The sequence below is a fragment of the Heliconius melpomene genome, chromosome 8 (genome assembly GCF_056956725.1).
Source record: "Heliconius melpomene rosina isolate 202511_hmr_F chromosome 8, ASM5695672v1, whole genome shotgun sequence".
NCBI classification, from domain to species: domain Eukaryota; kingdom Metazoa; phylum Arthropoda; class Insecta; order Lepidoptera; family Nymphalidae; genus Heliconius; species Heliconius melpomene.
In genome coordinates this window covers 7,018,279-7,040,341 of record NC_140396.1, presented here as the reverse complement: position 1 = coordinate 7,040,341, position 22,063 = coordinate 7,018,279, and the positions used below count along the sequence as shown (strand labels likewise).

Here is a 22,063-nt window from a genome sequence, read left to right as displayed (position 1 = left end):
TTTGGAGGGTTTTGGTCTTGATCTTCCACGGTGACCGGCCGGATTGGAAGAATTAATTTGTTAATTGGTTTTTTTTTTTTTTTTCCCTGTTTTTTCTATGTGGGAGGGGAGTGTTAATGCTTACAAGACGTTGTTTGTATTTTCAAGCTTCTTTGAGGAGTAGTTTGAGTTTTTTCCACTAAGGAAGTTCAATAGACCCTGTTTTACTGGCCCCTCAGAAAGGCTGGACTTCTTTCCGTTTCTTTAAGATATGCTCTGGGTAATCTTCTTTTATATAGTATGTAGTATTATTAAGTTCTTTTTTCTGTTTTAGTATATTTATTTTAATCCCCAGTGTTAACAGTGTTATTTTTATTGGTCTAGGTCTATCTCCTTTTTTGCCTATCCTTCTAGCTTCCTGTATGTCCCTCTGATCAATTTTTACGTTTAAGTACTTATTAATAAAACTAGTTAAGGTGTTTTCCAAGTTTGAGTAGGATGATTCAGTTTCTTCCAGACCGAATAAAATTATATTTCTCTGTCTAGATTGCTTTTCCAAGAAATATAACCTCTTTTCTTGACTATCCAGCTTAACTTTGAGGTTCTCGTACTTTTCTTCCCAGCATTTAAATTTCTCGTCTAGTATGCTATCAATATTTTGTGTAATTTGCTCTGTTACTTTTTCTCCGTTTTTTAAAATCATTGTTTTCTGTTCGTCTAGTTCATTCTGAATTTTCCGTAAAGCACTTAAGACTTCTTCCATGTTTATTTTATTCTTAATTTGAGAATTGAGAGTAATAAAATATCATATAATATATTAATGTGTTGTCTTCTGTCTAGTAGCGACCTCTTGTGGCTCGATTTCAAACTGGTAATCCAATAAAAAACTTAATCATTGAGTCGTAAACTTGTTTGTTGTTACTTCCAAGAGATGGCGTTAGTTACGTAAATGAGTTGCTTATTTTACAAGTTTTTACCAAAATTTCTTTATATATTTATGTTTTTCCTTTTTTCACCCACAAAATCGATAATTAGTTTGCACTAGTCGCAGTTTCACAAGTTTGGTCACTTTAGATGTCGTATTTTTTGAAAATGCCATAAAAGAAGTCACACTAACGGTCTGTTTTTTGTTTTCACTATAAAACGTCTTTCACTGATTATTTGTCCGTATCCACAACGTATGTCGTGTATCTTGGTATCTTCCAACAGTTGTCTTCTTTTCACTGGCTATGAACTCTTATTTAATTTTTAAAACGTAAAATAATACAGAGAACGATGCTAACCGTGGCTCAGTGGCGCCCCTCCCCAAGAACAACACATACACATTCACATATACATTCACACTTAACTAACCTATAACAAATATAAATAAATAAAATAATACTCACCAATCGCTGCAACTGTGCCATAGGGACAACTTTTAATTACCTGCAGAAACACCGGTCCCGCAGCCGAGCGTCGGCCGCGGCACGCGCAAGCTTGGATTCGATATAACGCCAGTCGCGATTTACTGTCCGACGCGGAAGCCGTAAATGTAATAATACTTAACACGCCCATATAAATATATAAATAAGCATTTTTTAAAATTATACTTTTAGTGTATCAAAGATATAAAGTTCGAGACTATGTTGATTTATTAAATCCTGCTAAAATGCAGCACTTGCCAGAGCTTTAACAGAAAAAACAGAGTGGTGTCTCTCCAATGTCAACAAGATACGCCGGCATAAAGTAACTGATTTTAAACGTAAAGTTAACAGAAACATGTAAAAAAGATATAAAAAAATATATTACAACTATGCTTTATATTAAAGTTTAACAAAGTAATCTTACAAGTTTTTAAAGGTTAAAAGTATTTTTTTTATTCCAAATAAATCACTTCATTAATCTTTAGTGAAGTATACAAGTTTTATATCAAGTAAATTAAAAAAATGTGCTAATCTTAAATGGGATATTTACATAAACTAATTCGCATTCATCATATTTCAAATCTTTACGATGCCGTCGTAGTGCAGTGGGTACAAGGGTGTAAATATAAGCGGGACAGATGTGGGTTCGATTCCCACTTGAGGGAAAGAAATATTTAATATATACTATAAAAAAAATGTACTACACTGTTTTTGCAAATAACTTTAAAAGTTGGCGCATTTAATCTGGAGTCCGAAATGGCACGACACTTGCTGGATTACTTCTTTGTCGAAGAGAGAAAAATCGAAATACACGATAATCGGGATGACGTTCAACGTTTTGGTATCTTTTCCGATACATTCTAGCTGCAGGATTAGCATTACATAACCACTCTCCATGAATGAAATGCATATTGGCAATGTATCAAAGACCGAGTATATGGCCTGTGAGATCGCGGACTCGAGCACTATCCTTATAGGTCCTGGGTCAGCCCCTAAGTCAGGAATAAGTAAGAAAGTAAATTTAAATGAAACAATTATAATAAATAGTAAAAAATTGTATTTAATTGTAAATAAAAAATATATTGTACTTGATCTAACCCAAAATGTATACATAATTCGCTTAGAATCGTTTCTAACGTATTTACATATTTTATTTACATTTAACATCGATTATTAACATCGGTTTGGACAAATTTAATACTATTATTATTTAAACAAAACTAAAAGTTTTTTTTAATATAACTAAAATTAATAGTATACTGAAAGGTTAATAATAAAAAATATTACTTATTATTTCTGAATAGAGCGTTGGTAACTTTTATAATACTTTTTGTCATAATTATGTTATTAACATTTAAAATAAAAATAAAATACACTTGTCACGAATATTGTTTCTTAATTCTAATATGTAGTAGGTATTTGTTATTTCTTTATATTTAAGATTTTTCAATAACAAATTTAAATTAATTACAGTAGTAACATTATTCCAACACTAGTTTTCCATTTACATTTTTATAGAAATACAATATTCGTCACAAGCTTAATAATATATCAATATGTTCTCATTTTTTTCGTTTTAAAATGTAAAAACTAAATTATTTTATACTCTATTACTGTTTATTCTTAGTTATACTTAACATGACCATTCTTTGTTTTGCTAAATTTTCTCCTTTTAATTTGCAATTTTTATTAAATATTTTGAATGCTTTTGGCTTTTTCAATTGCGGCCAAACGTGATTCGATCGACCGAATTTACGTGCCATTTCAAAAAACGGGACGTCTGGTCACGTTATTTAAACTCGTACTATAAAGAAAATATATCACACTTAATAACAGATATAATAAAAATATTTATTTTTCATAGATTCTGTATATGTAAATAAATTTGAACTAAAATATCATAGCGGCCTACTATTGCGTGTAAATACAATTTGACTAGCATCTGAAAAATTAAAATGAATTAAAAAGGTTAATAATTAAAAAAAGATATTTAAAATTTAATTATAGAAAGAAAAAGATACTAAAACATGAGATAAAACTTTTGTAAGATAAAGTGATTGTTTTTTTTTCTAGAATAAAGTAATAGTTAAGAAATAATACTTAAAATTATTTAGTTTTTTTAAAAAAAATCTTTCTTAAAAGTAAGTTATTTACAAATGACTATTATTTAATAAAATTTACAAGGATTTTGAAATTCACTTGCTTATATTAAGTTTATACATTGAAATGATTGACTTAAAAATAAATATTCGAATTTTCTATATAGAGAGCTCTTAAATTGTCTTGATTTTTTTAATGTATTAGTTGTTTTATATGGTACGGTTTCTTTTTATTTTGCTGACTGAAGGAGAGACCTAGTGATAGAACACTCTGCTCTATATATGGGTTATAAAGAATCCATGCTCTTTTTCCAATTATTTAGATTATGAAAATAATTTTATATTAAATATAAATAGATTCTTTTGAACGGAATTCGAATCTGCAACAATGGCGCTATGAATAAAAACGTGTAAATATAATACGACAGAAATTCTGTTATCGATTAGTTATTTTAATTATTATTTCGCACCAAAAATATTTTTTTAAATAAATTATTATTAAATACTTTAGTTTATTTTATAAATAAATTATTTAGAAACGTCTTTATAATATATCACACGTAGCAGATTTACTATACGTTTTAGCGTACTCTGTAGGCTGTATAATAATTTAAATTATAATTAATAATAAAATTAAGTTAATAATATTCTATAAGTTTACGAGAAAATTAAAGTAACTTAAAATTGAAAATTAAACTTAATTCAAAATTGAGCACCACAAGCTCTATATTAGACATAAGTATTTTTTCTGTAAATATAAAAAAAAACTAAATTGTCGTATATACCACGCATCGATAAATCTGCATTTTCTTTATATACACGAATAAGAAATTTACAATTTATCACTATATAAAAATAATATGTACACAAACGCACCCCTGTTACCATTTTCTATTAAATTATCTATCTATTATCCTAGATTTTTACCTAAGTCGGGGCTTCCTCTATTTGACTTAAGTTCGTACTTTTATCCTGAGTCCTGTTTAAAAGGAAATCCAGGTCATCAGATATTTTGTTCAGCATTCGGTCTGTGTCCGGAGAGTCGTAGGCTTTGTTCCACTCTCTGTTGACTTCTTCTATGTCTGACTTGGACTTGTCCATCACATCCATTGATGGTAAGGAAGTGCTTGACGAAAAATCTTTTTTAGTTTTTTTTAAACAGCTTTTTATTGGCGGTGAAGTTATTTTTGAAACGTCTGGATTTGATTGTACGCATATTGTACAAGCTTCTTTTGACGTGTCGATTGTTCTGTCGAAGGGCTCGAAGTCTACTGAGCACGTTAGTAATGGTGTTTCGACTGGTGGGGTCCTTAAGACCCCAAGTTCTAAGCACACCCGGGCCGTGTATTCGGGTTGAGGGTTGTGAGGTTTTAAGGAATTTAAGGGGATGTGTGGTTTTTGTGGGTTTCGGGGGGTCTGCGGTATGAGATCACATATCGCGTGAGTGGTGGTCACGTGGTGTCCGTCGTATCGTAATGGACTTAGTAGTGAGTCCTTGTATTCGACACATCTGACGATATCTGCTCGACTGTCTGGTGTTGACTGTCTTCTGTATGGAGAAAAAATTAAATCTGGTAAGTTAGTTTAAAAGATTTAGACGAATAATTATTAAAAATAACTTTGTTTCATACTATATGATGATGTACCTGTGCATTCTAGCAGGACTTTCAAGTCCAGGCGCCCTCCAATATGAGGCGATCGGAGATACTGGAGATGAAGTCGACTCAATTATTCCAGCACCTCCTCTACTTTCCACCTCTCCGCCTTGTTTTATATACACTGTGTAGGAACAAGACATTTATTATTGATGAAATTTTTTTTCAGCTTCACGCTATATCCTGCAAACAGCAGGATAGGCAGAGGGAAACTAGTGTTAATACACTCCGTTACCCACTTACCGCCAAATTTGCAGGTATTGTTGAGTAGAGCAACTCAACGCCGCCCTTTGCCTAGACATCAGAGCAGAAACAGAAATATACATATAAATGTAAATTATTATTTCATTTCTTCCAGTGGGGATCGAACCCACATCCAGTCGTGTTTACAGTGATACTTTGTGGCCCTGCGCGACGAAAAGTTTCATGAAAATAGAAAAAAAAAATAGATTACGCTACGTAACTTTTGGAACTTTTAAAAATGGTTATGAAAAATTATACTTATTTATAAGGGAGGCTTAAATAGGTACTATATAAATTAAAAATGAATATGAAATTAGTAGTTTATTTAACTTACAGCTAAGAGAAGTATCTCCAGCAGGAGACTCTTGCCAGTCTCTACTCGACGGTAGTGAGAGGAGTCTCCGCGCTGATTGCAGACAATGCTCGTCTCTTATCACGTAGCACACCAGCATTGTTATGCCCTGGATTATTGTTATAAGACTATATTTAGTTATATCTACTATCAAGTTTTATAATTTTAATTATTGTTGAAATTTCTCCACGAAATCTAAACATTTAAAATTTACTTAAATAAGATTGTTAGTAGATCTTAACAATAGTAAATGATGAATTTTATAAAAAAAAATACAGTAAAATATGATTTGCTTGAATAATTACAAATGGAATATATAGTAGTAAATTGAAGGTGTGGAGATCTTGCTGTCTGAGGGTTATTAAACACCCTATTGCAAGTGCGAATCATACAGTACGATCGATGAGTTGTGATGTGGTGTGTTCAGAAGATGGCATATAATTACGCAGGATTGATTTTAGGAATTTTATTACTTATGTTTATTTTTTTGTCATGTTGTAAGGAACGGAGTGTCTTTACACTAGGTTCCTTCTGCCTACTCTGCTTTGTGGGGAGATAGCGTGAAATTGATTTAATTTAATTTATTTACTTGTCAAGTAAACAATACCGGACGGCTACCACTTGTCGACCGTAGTATATGAGTATAAATCTCATATCAATCCCATAACTGTCATCCGAACTGGTTAGTAGCTTCCTATAGAATTGACGCTACTGATATAAACTGACATTTTCATATAACTTGACGATTGAAGTGTTTGTAATGGTATGTAATTGAATAGAGTGTATGTATATGTAACTGACGTTAGCGAGCGCGGCGGCGGACAGCGCGAGCACGTGCGCGAGCGCGCGAGGCCCCGGCTGCGCCCACCACACGCCCGCCGCCTGCGCCGCGCTCGTGGACGCCAGCGCCGCCAGCGTGTGCCGCACCACGCGCGCCCTGCAAACCACACGTTGTGTCATATCTGACTGACTGAAAGTGCGACGAGAGTGGGTTCCATTCCCATTCAACCGGATAAATTGTTTACATTTTATTACTCTGGTGATAAGACCAAGCGCGATGTCGAATTCCGCCTTTCAACACATAATGTAAAAAGTAAACGGAAAATGGGAACTTAACTTAACACTAGACTACTAACTAAAATAATACTTACAAGAACTTTAACTTAATTTGTAGCATCACACTATACCGTTTAAAAAAAAACTTACCTATCCCTCAGAAACGTCCGCCGTTCAGCGGGTACTTTATGCGTGATACTGCGTAACCGCAGCGCGGCGCACAACGCCAGCGCGAGACAGAGCAGCGCGAGCGCCCCGCAGCTCACTGCGCACACGGCCTGCGCGGCGGCCCCCAGCTGTAGAGGCGCTCCGCCCCACAGGCGCGCTGTCAGCCCGGCCAGTGTACATACACCTGTATAAAAATATTGTATAAGTACAATAATTGTAAAATTTAATTTCGTTTGTCTTATAAGACTATCTATAAATTGCGATTTTTCTATATTTTTTAACTTCTTTCCCATTTTTGTCACATTTGTGTACTTGATGTTACTTCATATATTTAGCAATTTTGCAGCTAGATTGTATTCTTTGTCAAACTTATTATTATTAACATGGATCCTAAACACGGACTGATGAAAATTAATGTAACATATAATATCTAGTTCTCAATCTATCGATTTTATCAAAATTTTACAGATGTTTCAGCCCGATGCGTAGTCATAAGTCAATAAGGTCGCAATTTACTGATCAGGATGGATTATTAACGTTGTATTGTAGCCGGTAGTGTAGTCTTACTAACCTGCAAGCAAGGCGACAGACGGCGCTCGCTGGCGCCGCCCAGCCAGCTCGGCCTGCAGCAGCAGGGGCTGCGCGCATAGCGCGGCGCCGCCCGCGCACCAGCACGCCGCGCACAGCCAGCCCAGCGCGCCAGGGCAGGCCTCCTCCTGGCGCGTGTCGCACTTGAGCAGCGCCAGCACCGCGGCGGAGTGCGCGCCGGCGGTGGCTGCCTTGAGCAGCACAGGCAGGCGCGCGGCGCGGCGCGGCACCAAGCTCAACAGCTGCAGCGCGGCCGCCACCAGGCACATGGCGCCGCCCACGCCCACCGTTATCTTGACCACGCCGCGGAGATCTTTTTCCGCTTCTGTCTGTTTTTTCGGGGAATTCGATTAGAAAACATTATTATTGATTCGTATTGTCTATAAAAATCATGATATATTATGTTCTAACATCTAATAAGTAAAGACATTAAATTATGTGGAGTGGTAGGGCCCCACTTAGATAATGTTTTTTTTAAACTTATTATTCATCTGAGTAGACATTACGCACAATCATCCCAGAATATACAACGTCTATACGCAACATAAGTAGGTTCTAGGATGCCCACTTCACACGCCCTGGCCTGGCATTCCACAAATTTAGACACTTTCAACACAAGTGTATACTTATGTATAATCTATATATATAAAAGGACTTGTCCTCACTGACTGAGGTAAGACGCACGCACAGCCGTAACCGCTGATGGTAGAAACATGAAATTTGGACAGATGTTTACTTTCGTAATCTGGACATCCACTAAGAAGGGATTTTGAAAAATTTTAACCCTAACGGGGAGAAATAGGGGTTGAAAGTTTGTATGGAAAAATATTTAAATCGCCACCGATTTTTATAAAATTTGAAATTTAGATTTTTAAAAGTATTTAATTGAACACGTGTTTCATCGTTTTCTAGAATTCTCCCCCTAAGGGTGCAAATAAGGGTTTGAAAGTTTGTATAGGTTTTTTTTTAAACCGTCACCAATTTTTATAAAATTTGAAATTCAGACTCTTCCTATATCTTATAAAACAAAGTCGCTTTTCGTGTCTGTCTGAACTTTCTAACTCTTCTTCTTCTAAACCACCCAACGGATTTTTATGCAGTTTTCACCATTAGGTCGAGTATTTCTCAGGGAAGGTTTATATATAGTTTATTATTTGTACATTCTTATGTAAATTAACATAAATACGATAAATGTGTCTAAAGTCCTACCCGTTGAGACACTTTCGCGCATGCGCTGCTTTAATGGTAAGTACTACATGAAAATAATGTACTGGAGTATTGTTCCTCTTAATAAGATCTACAAAAAAGTCCGCGAGAGCATATTTTTATCTTTTAAGGATAACGTGTAGTGATCATATTTCTGTCTAAAAATAGTAATTTCAATATATTTTTTTATTGTGAGGGATATTTTTCCATAATGGTATTAATCCTTATCCTTTAAAATACTTCATTAATTTTCTACGTTAAACGAAGATAAAATTTTCTTTTTACAACATTTCGAAATTGCGAATAGTTTTAGAGAAAAACGCATTTAATTGTTGACACATCACGTCGTTGACTCATCAGCTGTGCCGACTCAAGTTTTACTTATCCCTTACTCTCAGCATATAAATAAGTATATTAGTTACGTTGGCCATTTAATGTAGATCAAAACTGTCTTTTACTGTTTTTTCATTTTAATAAGTACTTTAGAAGTTGTTACATTATTAAAACAACCTTGCTGCGAAACGCGCTTGTATAAGCAAAACGTCGCCGTTTTGCTTATACAAGCGCGTCATGAGCAGTTATCGGTGGTTCAGTGGTAGAATGCTCGCCTGCCACGCGGGCGGCTCGGGTTCGATTCCCGGCCAATGCATTCTATTTAATTTTCCTCACAGGCAGCCACGTAGTGCTTTTTCATCAGGGACAGAATACCCTCTTCAGCATTAACCACAAGCTCGAAAAAAAAAACCCGCCCTAAACTATAGAGGCATAGCACCGAAGATTTAGATGCGTTTGCACGTATTGGATAATTGGAGTTGAATGTATTATTTCAGCGCGATATATTTGGTTTCATATTTTTTGTAGTAGTTATTAGTAGGTAGGCTTTTCTTTATAATTTATTCCGTTTAAAAATAGTCATTTAACTATCTAAAAATAGTCATTTAAATATATTTTAATAAATACTTGAAAAGATTAGTAGCACAGATTTAAAATTACGGTACCTACTAAAAAATCCTTGCCGAGTAAAACAATTGGAAAATCCTTATTGAAACTACGAAAATGCGGGTTGCATTAGGGTTTAATTAGTTTTCACATTATCTTAAGTGCTTTGCAAACATACATTATATGAATAATCCAGTAGTAAAAGCGGGCGAAGCCGCAAGGGGGTCGCTAGTAAACGTATATAATTAAACACATGTTTCATGGTTTTCGAGAATTCACCGCCTAAGGGTGCAAATAAGGGGTTGAAAGTTTGTATGGGAAAATTCTTAAATCGCCATCGATTTTTATAAAATTTGATATTTAGACTCTTAAAAATATTTAATTGAACATATGTTTCATTGTTTTCTAGAATTCACCCCCTAAGGGTGCAAATAAGGGGTTGAAAAGTTGTGTGGAAAAATCTTTAAATCGCCACCGATTTTTATAAAATTTGAAATTAAGACTCTTAAAAATATTTCATTGAACACATGTTTCATGGGTTATTAGAATTCACCCTTAAATACGCAAGCGAAGCTGCGCGCGTCCGCTAGTACAAATATAAACAAAACAAAATCAATTATACGCTGTATCCCACACACAGAAGTGTAACAGAAGGAAAGGAGTGTTAAAACACGCCATTCCCCACTTTCTGCCAAATTCTAGAAATGTGTTTGAGTGGAAAAAATCAACACAGCGCTTTACCTCGATATCAGAGCGAGGAAATGAAAATATAAATTTAAATAAATATTTTCATTTTCTCATGTGGGGATCGAACCCACAACCAGTTACTTTTACAATCACACATATTATACATATAAACATACATATATATACTCACCAGTGTAGATCTAGCAATAGTAAACAGAGCGTAAGTGCCAAGTCCTCTACACCGACAGGCGACGTGCGTGGGCTCCGGGACGCGCACCTCGCACGCCTTGGTCACCCACAGCCGAGGTTCACTGGGGGTTCGGAGACCACAGGCTAATTTAGAACCTAAGATAAGAAAATTAGTTGCAATTATTATTTAATTGTGATTGAATAAATAATCTGTACTAATTTAATATAATAAAGCGGAAGAGTTTGTTTGTTTGTTTGTTTGTTTGTTTGTTTGTTTGTTTGTTTGTTTGTTTGTTTGTTTGTTTGTTTGTTTGTTTGTTTGTTTGAACGCTAAGATCTCTGGATCTACTGGTCCGATTTTCATTGTTTTTGTTTTGTATGAAAGCTGCATTCTTCAGAAGTGCTATAGGCTATATAACATTACATTACACATATATACTAATATATTTTAAAGTACATTCTAATTTGACATGCAATTTATTCTGCCATGTTAATAACAACCGTCGTTGCTACGCGACCGCTACTGCGACGTTTTGATATTCATCCTTATGAAAATAAATATAATAGTCACTTTTAGCATTTTATCTAGATTGAAATTATAGTTTACTGTATAACATACTAATAAATAACTAAGGAGATGTCACTGATTCCAAATGACCTAGCCACCTAGCGGGCGGCACAGTATGACCGACGCGAACGGGCAGATGACGTTGACGGTTTTATAAATTTTCATACATTTTCGAACTTTATTTGTTGTTTATAATTAATTTAAAATACACTTTGATTCTCTTCTTATTTTATTTGATATTGCCCGCTAAAATTATCCTACTTAATAGAGAGAAATGTTTAGTTATTTCGTAGAGTCGATATCTATGTACGCACGCACGGAAAACTTTAGGTACTTTTTCTAATATTAAGAATACCTATCCTTTAGTTACTTTTAATCCTTTTGTTAGTTCATTTCAATAACTCAGATATTTTTTTCTAATAATGTGTATCTACTTATTATTCTTTTTGATTATTTGAACTTATATTTTCTTACTAATTCTATTGAGAATTGAAAATAATCTCATAAATATATTTAATAAATATTCTTATAGTTGAAGCAGGCGTAGCCGCGTTCGGGTCCACTAGTAATTAATAATATGGTAATGTTGTTATATGAAGAACTTTTGTTTATTTTCTGTCTTTGGCAAAATAAATATTTTGTCATAATTTCAATTGCTATGTTAAACTGATCCATGCTGACATTATTGCCCATAAAAATATTTCTACATTATTTTTTTTTACGTAACATTAAAAGTCTGAAGAAATCTTTAGAACAACTAAACAATAATGTCGATGCTTATTGGTAGACCCTTATTTTCTATAACTATATTTTTAATATTAAAAAAACCGTAAGCATTTTAGTATAATATAATAAAAGAAATAATCTATAATTATTTACCTATAGCAGTATAATTTCTGGAATGCACAAACAGCAAAGTGACAGTATGAGCGTCGTCCCTACTCGCTGATATCTGTACTTGAGCTGACGCCAACTGGAACTCCACCTCGCGACCGCTCCTGGAAACCGACGTGCTGTACGCCCACGGTATAGTGGGTGTTAAATAAACAAAAAAGAAACAAATTATAATAAATTATATGTAAATGACTGTGAAATTTCAAAATAAATAATTATGTAACAAATATAGAAGAAATAATTTTAAAACAAATTATAAAAATATATCATAAAATTATCGGTATTAAGATGAAATAAAAGCGCTAAATTAGTATTAGGCTTTTTAAATAACTATCGCAAAATTGGTCAATATAGTACGTTTTATCGTACGAAAGGATTTTTTCTTTTTACTATAAGATTTTCAACATCACTCAGCTTTCGGATTTTTTGCAATTTAAAAAGGGAACCTGCTAGGTTCCCTTCCTGAACTTCTTTTCTTATTCACTAAAGAAAAAGGCATAACCCTATCAATTACATTTTCAGTAAATTGGCTACATAAAAACGTAACAAAAATAAACCAAATACTTTTTTCACAATTTTAGAAGTCATACACAGTTCCAAGAGGTGATGTTTAAAATCTTGCGACGTTATAATTGTATACTTTTTCTATAAAAAAAAACAAAAAAACATACTTAAATTCAATGGATCTCCTCAAAGACGGTAAGCGAGCTGCCAAATCGTGGTACTGAACGGCTACCACCGAAGCGTTTCCAGTCTTAGGCACCAGTTCCACTCCAGTGGAAGTCAGAAGCCATTCGTCAGATCCAGGACTTGGAGTAAAGGTGAAGTGAGCCGCACTGTCTTCTCGGACTTGTTTGGATTTTACAGTGAACTCTTGGTACTGGTGGTCTAGACTGTCCTTCATCGCCGCCGTGTCTACTATTGCGTTTTGTAACTCGTATATTTTCTGAAATTACTATTTTCATTTAATTGCTATTGAGGCCTTTCCTGGCACAGGGACACAATTAAATATTTCAAATTTTATTTTTCTTTGTTGGTGTTGGGGCAAAGTGCGGTGTTGAGTTCCTCCACTCAATACGTAATGCCTCCAGCATAAGCATATTTACTGTGTTGAATAAAAGTTGAAAAGGGAAGCTTATTACTAATAGTGGGTTGATAAATAATTAATTTTAGTGGTAGTGGCAGGGGGAACTTAGTGTTAAGATACTCTGTTACCTAGTAAGGGTAACCCTTCTGTTACCCTTTTTCCGCCGAAGACTGAAGGTATTGCGTGTTGAGTTAAATCTATTTATATATTTAAATGTCATGAGCCTAATACTTAAACAACGTCCATACAAATCCAAAACCAAATATAATCATACAAATATATGTCTACATACATTATACGACATATCAAGTAAGTTATTAGACAAAGGTATTCTCAAGAGCGCTCAGATCATCGACATTGTCACATACGAGGCTCTCAGTCGGAATATTAAACCGTCGGTTATCTACAAACATTTGTTGATCAACAACTCTGGGACCTGTATGGCCCTTAATGAAGCCCTTATTGGGTTTAGTGTTGATGTTTTAATTGTTGTTTATGCTGGATGTATTGGTTTTAGATTATTAATTAATTAATGGCAGGCAAAGGGCGGTGTTAAGTTCTGTCACATAATGCCTAAAGGATTGAGCAGATAATGAGGAACGGAGTGTGTTGACACTAGGTTCACTCTGCCTTCTGTGATGTGTGCGGGATATAGTGTGAAGCTGATTTTTCATTTTTTGATGGTGAAAAAATATTCAACGTCTATATAAAAGTGAAAAGAACAATTTTAAAGATGTCGAATATTTTTTCTTAGTAGTTTTCCAATTAAATTCATGGGAATTTCATGGAAAACGAAGTGAATATTTATTAGTTTACAGCATTTTAGAACAGTTACATATATCTGTTGCAAAATTTACGTTCAAAAATTGTATTTAGGGGTGTAGAAAAATATAGTATGATATTCTTGGTATTCTATTGAGAAATATATGTGAAACCTTTTCTATTTTTCATCGTTATATCCCATATAGAAATTGATAGAATCTTATGTCAAGACACTCCTTTATGATTTTCCGCCAGAATTCATGGCATTGTGTGTTGTACGGCGGAACTCTGCACCGTGTAAATAGAAAACAATTAATCCTCTTAGTGAAGACCGGACTCACAACTATCGCGTTTATCATTAGATGCTGATTGTTTCTAACAATGTACCTACGTAAAATATCTTTTTTTATCATTTTAATGACTTTAAAGAGGTGAGAATTTCAACACCCCCCCCCCCCCAGTTTAATAAAAAAAAAATACTCGTATATTTTATCCCAGACATATAAGCGGAAGAAATTGTTCAGTTTTCAACAAAGCGTTCATCATTATATATCGAGCTTCGTTCATCCGTTACGAGTCATTGAATCATTTAAAATTTATTCTGTTGCTTTACTTGTTATCTGTACTTATAATAAAACTGTAACTCATTGCTATACACACATATACATGGAATATACTTATGTATGAGAAAAAATATTATTGGAAGCATTTATGAATTTAATACAACTAAAAATAATTATTTTTATTTTTTTTCTGTTGTTCGATTTGTCTGTGTGTTTGTGCATGTTAATCTCAAAAGTTATTGTCGATTTAATGCAGTTTTAATGCAGATATTGTCTATAAGATTTTATTAGATCGCGAAAGCAATTCAGATGAGAAAATAAATAACTTTATAGTACACGCAGACGAAGCCGCTAGCGCGTCGCTAGTTATTATTACCTACAAATACAATGTTACGAATACAAAGATACAACCTCGCGTTTACAGTCTTTCCTCGAGTGGGAATCAAATAAACAACGGCACTGGATTAGTCTCACATTCTAATTATAATAAAATTATTTCACAATTATACCTAACATTAGAAAATAACGAATTCAATTTATTTTCACAGCTACCCTATTTCCAGAACCATAACAGATAGAATTAATCTTCGATAAATTCATCATCAAACTCTAGTCTAATAAATCAAATTAGAGTATTAGAAGCAAGATAACCAGAGCTAAACTAACAACCAATACCATTAAATCAAACCCACGCAACTTAACTCCGCGTATTTAAACTTCTTATGTCAATTTATATTGTCCTAAGTAATCACACGGTACATTTGCGTTTGATGGAGTATTGAGAGCCCGTTCAATGGTTGTTAATATTGAATATAACACTCGAATATTACTATTGAAGTTGATTAATTGCTTTGTGTGTTTGTCTCTCACAATGGGCTTAACTACACAACTATTATTAATATGTTATATTACATATTACATGTTATGTACGATTGGTTGTTTGTTTGTTGATATTTAGCTAGTTCCTAATGTTTAAGGCTTCTGTTTACCTTATAATAAAATTTTATACTTTGGGTTAATTTCTAAATGCCTCCAAAATTCGGCAGAAAATGGGGAACGGAGTGTCTTAAACACTAAGTTCCCTCTGCCGCCTCTGCGTGAAGCTAGCTTAATTTTTAATTTCTATGTAAATAATTTAGTTTTTCATGTGTTTGATTTGTCATTTATTAAAACACTAGGGTAAAAAAGTATTTGAATTCTAATAGTTGTAATTGAGATCGAGCTATGTCAAAATTCTAATATGCATGTTAGAATTTAAATAGATTGAGGCTCAGGTTCAAATACCGCTACGTTGAAATCTATATGTTTTATTATATATATATATATATATATGACGGCGCGCTGCTATGTATTAGTTTTAATTATAATTTCGCAATTATTACATTTCGATTTTAATTGATTTATGTAATGGATTATATTAGAAGAATATTTAAAATGGAGCGGGTAACCCCGAATAGGGTAGTAGGTGTAGCCACGAGTAATAGCATACGTCATTGGTTGACAGCTATGGCGTGAGATGTTCACCAATTAACCTATTGGCTCCTAATCTATTGTAATTTTGTTAATCTTGTGAGATTTATTGTAAAACTGTTATGTAAACGAGTAATTAGACATTGAAGAATATAAGTGTGACTTTTATGTAAACATCTCTGTTGCTACAACGCCCACAAAAGAATAGTAACAGCCAAGACCGCTTTGAGGCCCCTTTTGATGCTTCTACATCAGAAGTGGGATTACCAGCAACGAATAAGGAACAAAATACGGAACAGAGTGTTAAAATTTAACAAGATGTGAAAATTGTAAAAAAAATGTGAAGTTGAAAATTTATTTTTGACATGCAGAAACAAAATTTTACGGGAGCCATTGGTATCTGACATTAAGAAAAATTATGTTACCAAAGTTTAATTCTGATGCTGCAGACTACGACGCTTGCACTTGGTGTGACATTTATGTTTACAAGAAAAACTTATTTTGGCAGTGATTTGATAATTACAATGAGCTAGGCACAAAAAGAGCTAAGAGAGAATTTGACAAATCCGAGATTGATTGGAATTCAAAATTGGATTGTGAAAGCAAAATCAAATAATAAGAAATTATCGAAAGTATTAAAAAATAAGTTAAGTATTCGTGACAATAAAAATATCGCTTCTGATTTAATGCGGAACTCAAGTTCCCGCAGGATTCAGTTGACATAGTTAATGAATATTTCGTCAGCATTAGTGGAAATCTTGCCGAGAAGATAAAAAATAGGTGTCCTAATATCAGTGGAAAACCACAAATAGATAACATCAAACTGTCGTTCGTTTTACTTGATACTGATGAAATTGAAGTTGTAAGAATTATAAATTCGTTAAAATCAAACTGTGATTTTGGTGTAAGGGGTAACGAATAATAACTATTCGAAAGCTATCTCACGGATAGAATGCAATGCACTAAAATAGCAGAATATACCAGCATAAACCTTCCTATCAAATATGGTATTCCACAGGTAAGTATATTGGGACCAACACTATTTTAATATTGAACTTACCTATAAACTTTGAAAAAAATTGTGTCTTTTGCTGATGACACCGTTTTCCTGGTAAAAGGAGAAACCTGGGAACAAGCCTTTTATAATGCTCAGGCACTCAAGGGATCGGCGTCATCTTGGCTTGCGCAATCTAGTTTTGTCCCGGAATTAAAAGGCCACAATTAAAAGATCTGTTCTTAGCTAGATTTGATACTGTTGAGACTCCAGCTGCAATTTATGGCGATTATTCAATGGTGGTCCAAGAGAAGACAAGTGTTTATCTGCGTATGCCGGGCGCTGCTTATTACATTGTTCAGAAATATTTAGAGGATAAACATGTATAGAAATAATGTCTATTGGATGTCATGCAGGATAGCTGCCAGATAAGATCATTACCAAATTAATGATGTTATAAATGATAACACGCCTTGGGAATGAAACGCTCGCTCCAGTCTGTTTCAAAGAAAAAGAGGACACCCGATTGGTGAGAAGACTACTCCGACTGAAGTGAAAAAGCGACCAATAGAATCATCACAGCGATGCTATAACTGTGACAAGCAGGGTCACGTGCCCAGTGATTATTGTGGCAATAGTGGTTGTAATAGCAATTTCTTATTTACGTTGTGAGATTTCAGATACTACCTCATCTCTACAGTCTAAGGAAGTTGGTGTGCATACGAAGGTGATTACTCTTGCTTCACGTGTGGTGAATGCGGCCACATCGCACTGCGCTGCACCAGTATGGATACCAGGGCAAGCGATGAACGGGTTGAACGATGGGTGAATGTTTGTTCCATTCAACCAGCTATGGATCAGTTCTTAGATGAATCTGGTGAGAAGTTTTCATTTTGTTTCGGCTCTGTTGCCGAATGCTCTTTAATAAAGTCAGCTCTGTCGAGATAGATAATAATAAGTCGTGGCAAGATGCACTACCTGACAATAAGCTAGCCATTAGCTGGCTATTATGAGTAGGATAACCAGGGCGAGTCCTTTAGAATTGTTAGTAGTAAAGGTTTCTATGCCTCTAAACTTAATGTAATTAGCCACGGATGAATTTGATTTTAATCTTATTATCGAGCAATCGACACGAGCAAAAGAAGCTAATGCTTCTTCTGAGAAGGTTTAGTTTGATAAACGTAAAGCAAAGTTAAAGTGTTGAGTGGTTGAGTGCTGTAACCAAATCAAGCTTGACCCAAAATTTTAAAGACCCTTATAATTACTACGGCCTTCAATTCTAATAGACCGTAGTAGTGCGGGAGATTGCAAGCAACAAAATAAAGTCAGAATGTGCCGATGACGGCCATGTAAAATAGTTACATGCCCCTTTTACCCTGTAGTAGCCTGTGTGGCTAAGACAAACAAACAAAGCTAAGACAAACAAAACAAACAAAAAAAAAAACCAAAAAAAAAAGAACTAGCAAACTAGAAAAACTAGCCTTTGTGGCAACGACTAGCCTTTGTGGCAACGACTAGCCCTTGTGGCAACGACTAGCCTCTGTGGCGACGACTAGCCCTTGTGGCAACGACTAGCCTTTGTGGCAACGACTGGCCTGTGTGGCGACGAGTAGCCTGTGTGGCGACGAGTGGCCTGTGTGGCGACGAGTAGCCTGTGTGGTGACGAGTGGCCTGTGTGGCGACGAGTAGCCTGTGCGGCGACGAGTGGCCTGTGTGGCGACGAGTGGCCTGTGTGGCAACGAGTAGCCTGTGTGGCGACGAGTAGCCTGTGTGGTAGCAGCTGGCCTGTGTGGCAGCAGCTGGCCTGTGTGGCAATGACTAGCCTATGTGGCAAGTACTAGCCTGTGTGGCAATGGCTGGCCTGTGTGGCAAAAAGTAGCCTATGTGGCAATGACTGGCCTGTGTGGCAATTACTAACCGTTGTGGCAATGACTTGTCTGTGTGACTGTTAGCCTATGTGGTATTGACTAACGGATGTGACATTTGTAAGATTGCTATGTTTGCCTTATACGAAACATTTCGTAGTATTTGTAATACACTTATAAAATTGTAATTACTATGAGTTTACTGTTACATCCACTAAGGGGAGATATTGTGTGGTCAGGAAGACCGAACGGGACGTATTGCAAAGCACTATGTTTATTGTTCACAGATTGAACCTATGCACACGAGGACGTGTGACGATGCAGGACGGCCGTGACGGCGCGCTGCTATGTATTAGTTTTAATTATAATTTCGCAATTATTACATTTCGATTTTAATTGATTTATGTAATGGATTATATTAGAAGAATATTTAAAATGGAGCGGGTAACCCCGAATAGGGTAGTAGGTGTAGCCACGAGTAATAGCATACGTCATTGGTTGACAGCTATGGCGTGAGATGTTCACCAATTAACCTATTGGCTCCTAATCTATTGTAATTTTGTTAATCTTGTGAGATTTATTGTAAAACTGTTATGTAAACGAGTAATTAGACATTGAAGAATATAAGTGTGACTTTTATGTAAACATCTCTGTTGCTACAACGCCCACAAAAGAATAGTAACAGCCAAGACCGCTTTGAGGCCCCTTTTGATGCTTCTACATATATATATATATATATATATATATATATATATATATATATATATATATACTAGTGGACCCGAACGCGGCTACGCCCGCTGAAACTATACGAATATTTATTAAATATATTTATGAAATTATTTTCAGTTTTCAATAGAGAGATGCGTTAAGCAAGCTCATTTTGGGTGACGTTTTATAACAACAAACTTTTCAAATCGTTGCTTAGCAACGCGACGGTTGTTGATAACATGGCGGAATAAATTGCATGTCAAATTAATAAGTATTTTAATATATTAATATATATCAACAATATTACAAATATAAGAAAAAAAAAGTATCCTATGTTCATCCCGAGACCCTCAAGTATCTCTATATGAGTATTTTATCACAATTAAATTAGCGGTTTGGCCCTGATTGCGTAAAAACGGACAGACAGACAGACAGAGTTACTTTCGAATTTATAATATAGGTATGGATATATATTTAACTCTTGTTATTATTAAAAAAAACCATATAAAATCATATTTATAAATGACAATTAAACAAAATACTACACTTATTTTGTTTAATTAATGATTATTAATCGATGCAAGCGACGTTAATAGCATTAGCTTTAGATAATCTGTTAACATGTTAATTGACGTAATTTGTACGAGCTAATAAACCCGACAGCTTCCTGCGTGTTCATCACAACCATTATTAATGATGAGGATGGGGATTTGCATCAGTGATTCTTAGATTTATGATGTTAAATTCAAATATATGTAAGAGGAATGAAAGATTTGTGAATATAACATATATACATATTAATAAATTAAGAAGAATACCAAAATTAAACGTATTTATTAGATTTTTTTACGTACGATTGTTAGTTATATAGAATACTAGCGGCCCGCTCGCGGTTACACCCGCGTGAACTATGTTATTATTAATTTCTGTCTCCATGACTACGTCTTAGTGACGTCTATGCAAAATTTGAGACTCGTAGCATTTGTAGTAACGAAGTTTCATACAAACTTTCGACCCCAAAAACAAGTCCCCTTAGAAGTCGAATATTGCAAATTCCCGTCTTAGCGAGCACCTACGTCCTATAAGTAACTCCTATGCAAAATTTGAGATTCCTAACACTCGTAGTTTCTGAGATTTCGTGATGAGTGAGTGACCTTTCGATTTTATATATATAGAATATAAGTAAATTACATTTAATATAAAATCATTAAAGTTATTAATAATTTTCATAAACAAAACTTGGAGCAAGTAAAATATGAATGTACGACTTACCTCCTCATCCAAAAACGCATCAGGATGTTTTAACAAAGTGTCATATATAATTAATAGATGCGCCACACTCTCTTGTCTATCCTGGAACTTTCCAGCTGCTGAACGTAAATATTCCAGCATTTCCCTGGAATGTTGTAAAGGTAGAGTGCCTTCGCCGGGATGGGCGGGAAGGAACCTAAGAACTGCTCCGTACTGGTGTGCGACGTTGGATACATTCTCCCAGGAGTAACCGTAGGATATGCGCGTGAACTGAAAGGTGTAGATATTATTTTTTACGAAAATCCGTTCATCATTCTTCACATTAAAGAAAAATTTTGTCGTTCTTAATTCTTGACTTATACATTTTTAACATAGCTATAGCTATGGACATGAATAATATGAGAAGATAATATTTGCAAAACTGAAAAGGGGCATTGAAATATGTCGGAATATTTCAAAGTACCTCTTAGATTTATATTTTGCATCTATTTACTTAATTTTCTTACAAAAATACAAGTAACATGTTATCTACTAGACATGTCTAATGAAATTTTCTTATTATTAATTTCCAACTCCTGTAAAAGGATGAGGGTCTCAGGTCGACTGTATTTTTATCATCATATTGCCAACTGAATTCCCTAATTAATTTCTTTCTCCATCTTGCGCACGTGTGAACTGACTGAGCTATAACATCCTCATTTTTATTGCTACTAAAATGAACATATAAAATTGTACTCGAGAATTATAAAAGAATTTCATGATTTCTAAAGCGCACGTCGTCGTCTAGAAAATACACGTGTATATGAAATTGAATTTGAAATAAACGCTACAGCCAATCTCGCTTGAATCTTATACTACAAAAGATTTTGTATATTTGACTTTCTTGTTTTTTATTAAAATATAAATAGAAATGATTCTCTGTTCATTTTAAATTTCATTTAAAAGAAAACTAATAATAATATACAGGTTGTTTACCTGTTCGTAAATATCTTTCAAAGAATCAGCGATGCATCCAGAGAAGTCCGGCGACATCCATTTGACCCCATGCTGAGTTGTCTTCGGCTCGCAAAATCTAGATCAGAAGTAAATCGATAAGGTCCTAGCAAATTACTTAATCTTTTGAAAGTTATTGAATTCACTGGCCAAGTTATCTAACTAATAATTCAGTTCAGACTTTCAAAGCTAAGTTTATTAACAGTTTAAAGATTTAAAAGAGGTCATTAATGAGGATTTCCTCTTATTCATGAATTCGTTAATTAATTAATTTCCAAACTTACAAATTTCAACTTTCAGACGATTTTCGGAAATATGAAAAATAAAAGTGTGGCAGA

General features: G+C 34.5%; 2 protein-coding genes across 3 annotated transcripts in view; both read right to left on the bottom strand.

The window, feature by feature from the left end:
- Nucleotides 1–214: 214 nt before the first annotated feature.
- On the bottom strand, nucleotides 215–742 carry LOC146536942 (uncharacterized). The gene has a single exon (XM_085189644.1). It carries the CDS (start codon nucleotides 740–742, stop codon nucleotides 215–217), a length of 528 nt encoding a protein of 175 aa, XP_085045770.1.
- A 1,633-nt stretch (nucleotides 743–2,375) lies between these two features.
- The window catches only part of LOC146536940 (uncharacterized), a 377,803-nt gene continuing 358,115 nt past the window's right edge, over nucleotides 2,376–22,063 (bottom strand). The window contains exons 14-24 of one of the 2 annotated variants that reach the window (XM_085189265.1): nucleotides 21,708–21,804; nucleotides 20,754–21,002; nucleotides 12,701–12,975; nucleotides 12,015–12,148; nucleotides 10,569–10,723; nucleotides 7,530–7,875; nucleotides 6,941–7,142; nucleotides 6,536–6,671; nucleotides 5,717–5,843; nucleotides 5,131–5,263; nucleotides 2,376–5,033 (exon numbers count right to left, since the gene is read on the bottom strand). In XM_085189265.1, coding sequence (XP_085045391.1) covers nucleotides 4,412–5,033; nucleotides 5,131–5,263; nucleotides 5,717–5,843; nucleotides 6,536–6,671; nucleotides 6,941–7,142; nucleotides 7,530–7,875; nucleotides 10,569–10,723; nucleotides 12,015–12,148; nucleotides 12,701–12,975; nucleotides 20,754–21,002; nucleotides 21,708–21,804 — 2,476 coding nt within the window. In that variant the 3' untranslated portion in view covers nucleotides 2,376–4,411. The remainder of the gene's footprint in view (nucleotides 5,034–5,130; nucleotides 5,264–5,716; nucleotides 5,844–6,535; nucleotides 6,672–6,940; nucleotides 7,143–7,529; nucleotides 7,876–10,568; nucleotides 10,724–12,014; nucleotides 12,149–12,700; nucleotides 12,976–20,753; nucleotides 21,003–21,707; nucleotides 21,805–22,063) is intronic. The other variant, XM_085189266.1, reaches the window with a different exon arrangement.

Excerpts from the sequence above, each read along its gene's own strand:
- LOC146536942 (XM_085189644.1), bottom strand. The coding sequence starts at position 742 with ATGGAAGAAGTCTTAAGTGCTTTACGGAAAATTCAGAATGAACTAGAC.